Genomic DNA, 1,268 nt, shown 5'->3' with positions numbered 1-1,268 from the left:
CAGAGGGGCCGATGGCGTAATATGGCAGCCTTGCCTCTGTCAGTCTACCCCAGGGCAGCTGTGGCTACAACTGTAGCTTGCCTTCACCAGTGTGTGAATGGGTGGATGACTGGGTGTGTAAAGTGCTTTGGGGTCCCTATAGGCGGGACTAGCAAAAGCGCTATACAAATACAGGCCATTTACCAATATTTTCATAAAATAAATAATGTATTAATGACTTAAAAAAATCACTTTTTAAACTCATGTAATGGTTTATTTCACTCCTGGTAAAGGTGTATAAACTCTTAATTTAGCCTTTGAAAACCATTTCTGAAGTTCATGATTTAACATACTAGATGTGTGACTGTAGCTGGGTGTGAATATATTATAGAACTTATAAGTTAAGTTATATAATAAGTTATAACTTGTAATAATTATTGTAAAGTGTATAATTTATTAACAACTTTTTTTAATCACGCTTTTTAAACTCGTGTAAATGTTTATTTCTGACACTCCTGGTCCTCCATACTGATAAGGTGTTACGATCCAAACAGCGGTTTATTAGCTGGTATGACATCATACGATCCAATGAAGGCCTCACATTATTATTTTACATTCATTATTAACATTTAACCTTCACACCTTTAGAAGCTTCAAGCTTTTACATTTTAAACTATGATATTTTTGAACTCGAACCTAAAAAAGACAAAATCTTTTTACTAGATTCTGAACACTTGTTTATACAGGCAGACAGGCCCCACCTTACCTCATAATTTCCTGTAAGTGGTGGAATTTCCTCTCACAGGGGCACAGGGATATTGCTCAGGGTATCAGTCATACACTCACTGCATAAAATAACTTTAGGTAAATTTAATAGCTTTAAAGAGCATCTGTATATTCTTTATTATTGTTTTTTAATCCAGGAAACTACCAACAATGAAGCTGTGGGAGATAAGAAAGGAAATGCTGTTAAAAACAGCTTTATCCGCGTTTGTCCTCTCATGTTTCCTGGGGCGTCTGGACTGTGAAGGTAAGATGTTTTATTCCTGTAAAACATTAAATTGTAGTTAAATTCAAATGCTAATATACAGTACAGGTTCAGTACATCAGCCTCTCAACTGTCTGGCCTTATGTACAGGTCCTTTAGAAATAAACTATGAAATGAATAACAAGCCATCGCTGTCTGGTACACAAAAATCAACAAATTTCTGTATTAAACACCCTGAATGTGACTGACAAGTACAAACAGGTTTTTATACCTTTGTTTTATCATTTTGTACAGACTCTGG

At 35.4% G+C, this 1,268-nt stretch overlaps 1 protein-coding gene across 1 annotated transcript in view; it reads left to right on the top strand.

Annotated features, from left to right (window-relative positions):
* The first annotated feature begins 778 nt into the window (after positions 1–778).
* LOC102205980 (nectin-4-like) overlaps positions 779–1,268 on the top strand; it is a 6,093-nt gene continuing 5,603 nt past the window's right edge. Inside the window, exon 1 of the mRNA XM_005753768.2 lies at positions 779–1,009. Coding sequence (XP_005753825.2) covers positions 916–1,009 — 94 coding nt within the window. The 5' untranslated portion in view covers positions 779–915. The remainder of the gene's footprint in view (positions 1,010–1,268) is intronic.

Source organism: Pundamilia nyererei, unplaced genomic scaffold, assembly GCF_000239375.1.
Source record: "Pundamilia nyererei isolate P.nyererei 1_Seehausen unplaced genomic scaffold, PunNye1.0 scaffold00461, whole genome shotgun sequence".
NCBI classification, from domain to species: Eukaryota; Metazoa; Chordata; class Actinopteri; order Cichliformes; family Cichlidae; genus Pundamilia; species Pundamilia nyererei.
Note: the sequence above shows the minus strand (reverse complement) of the source record. Positions and strands in the feature narration are given on the sequence as shown.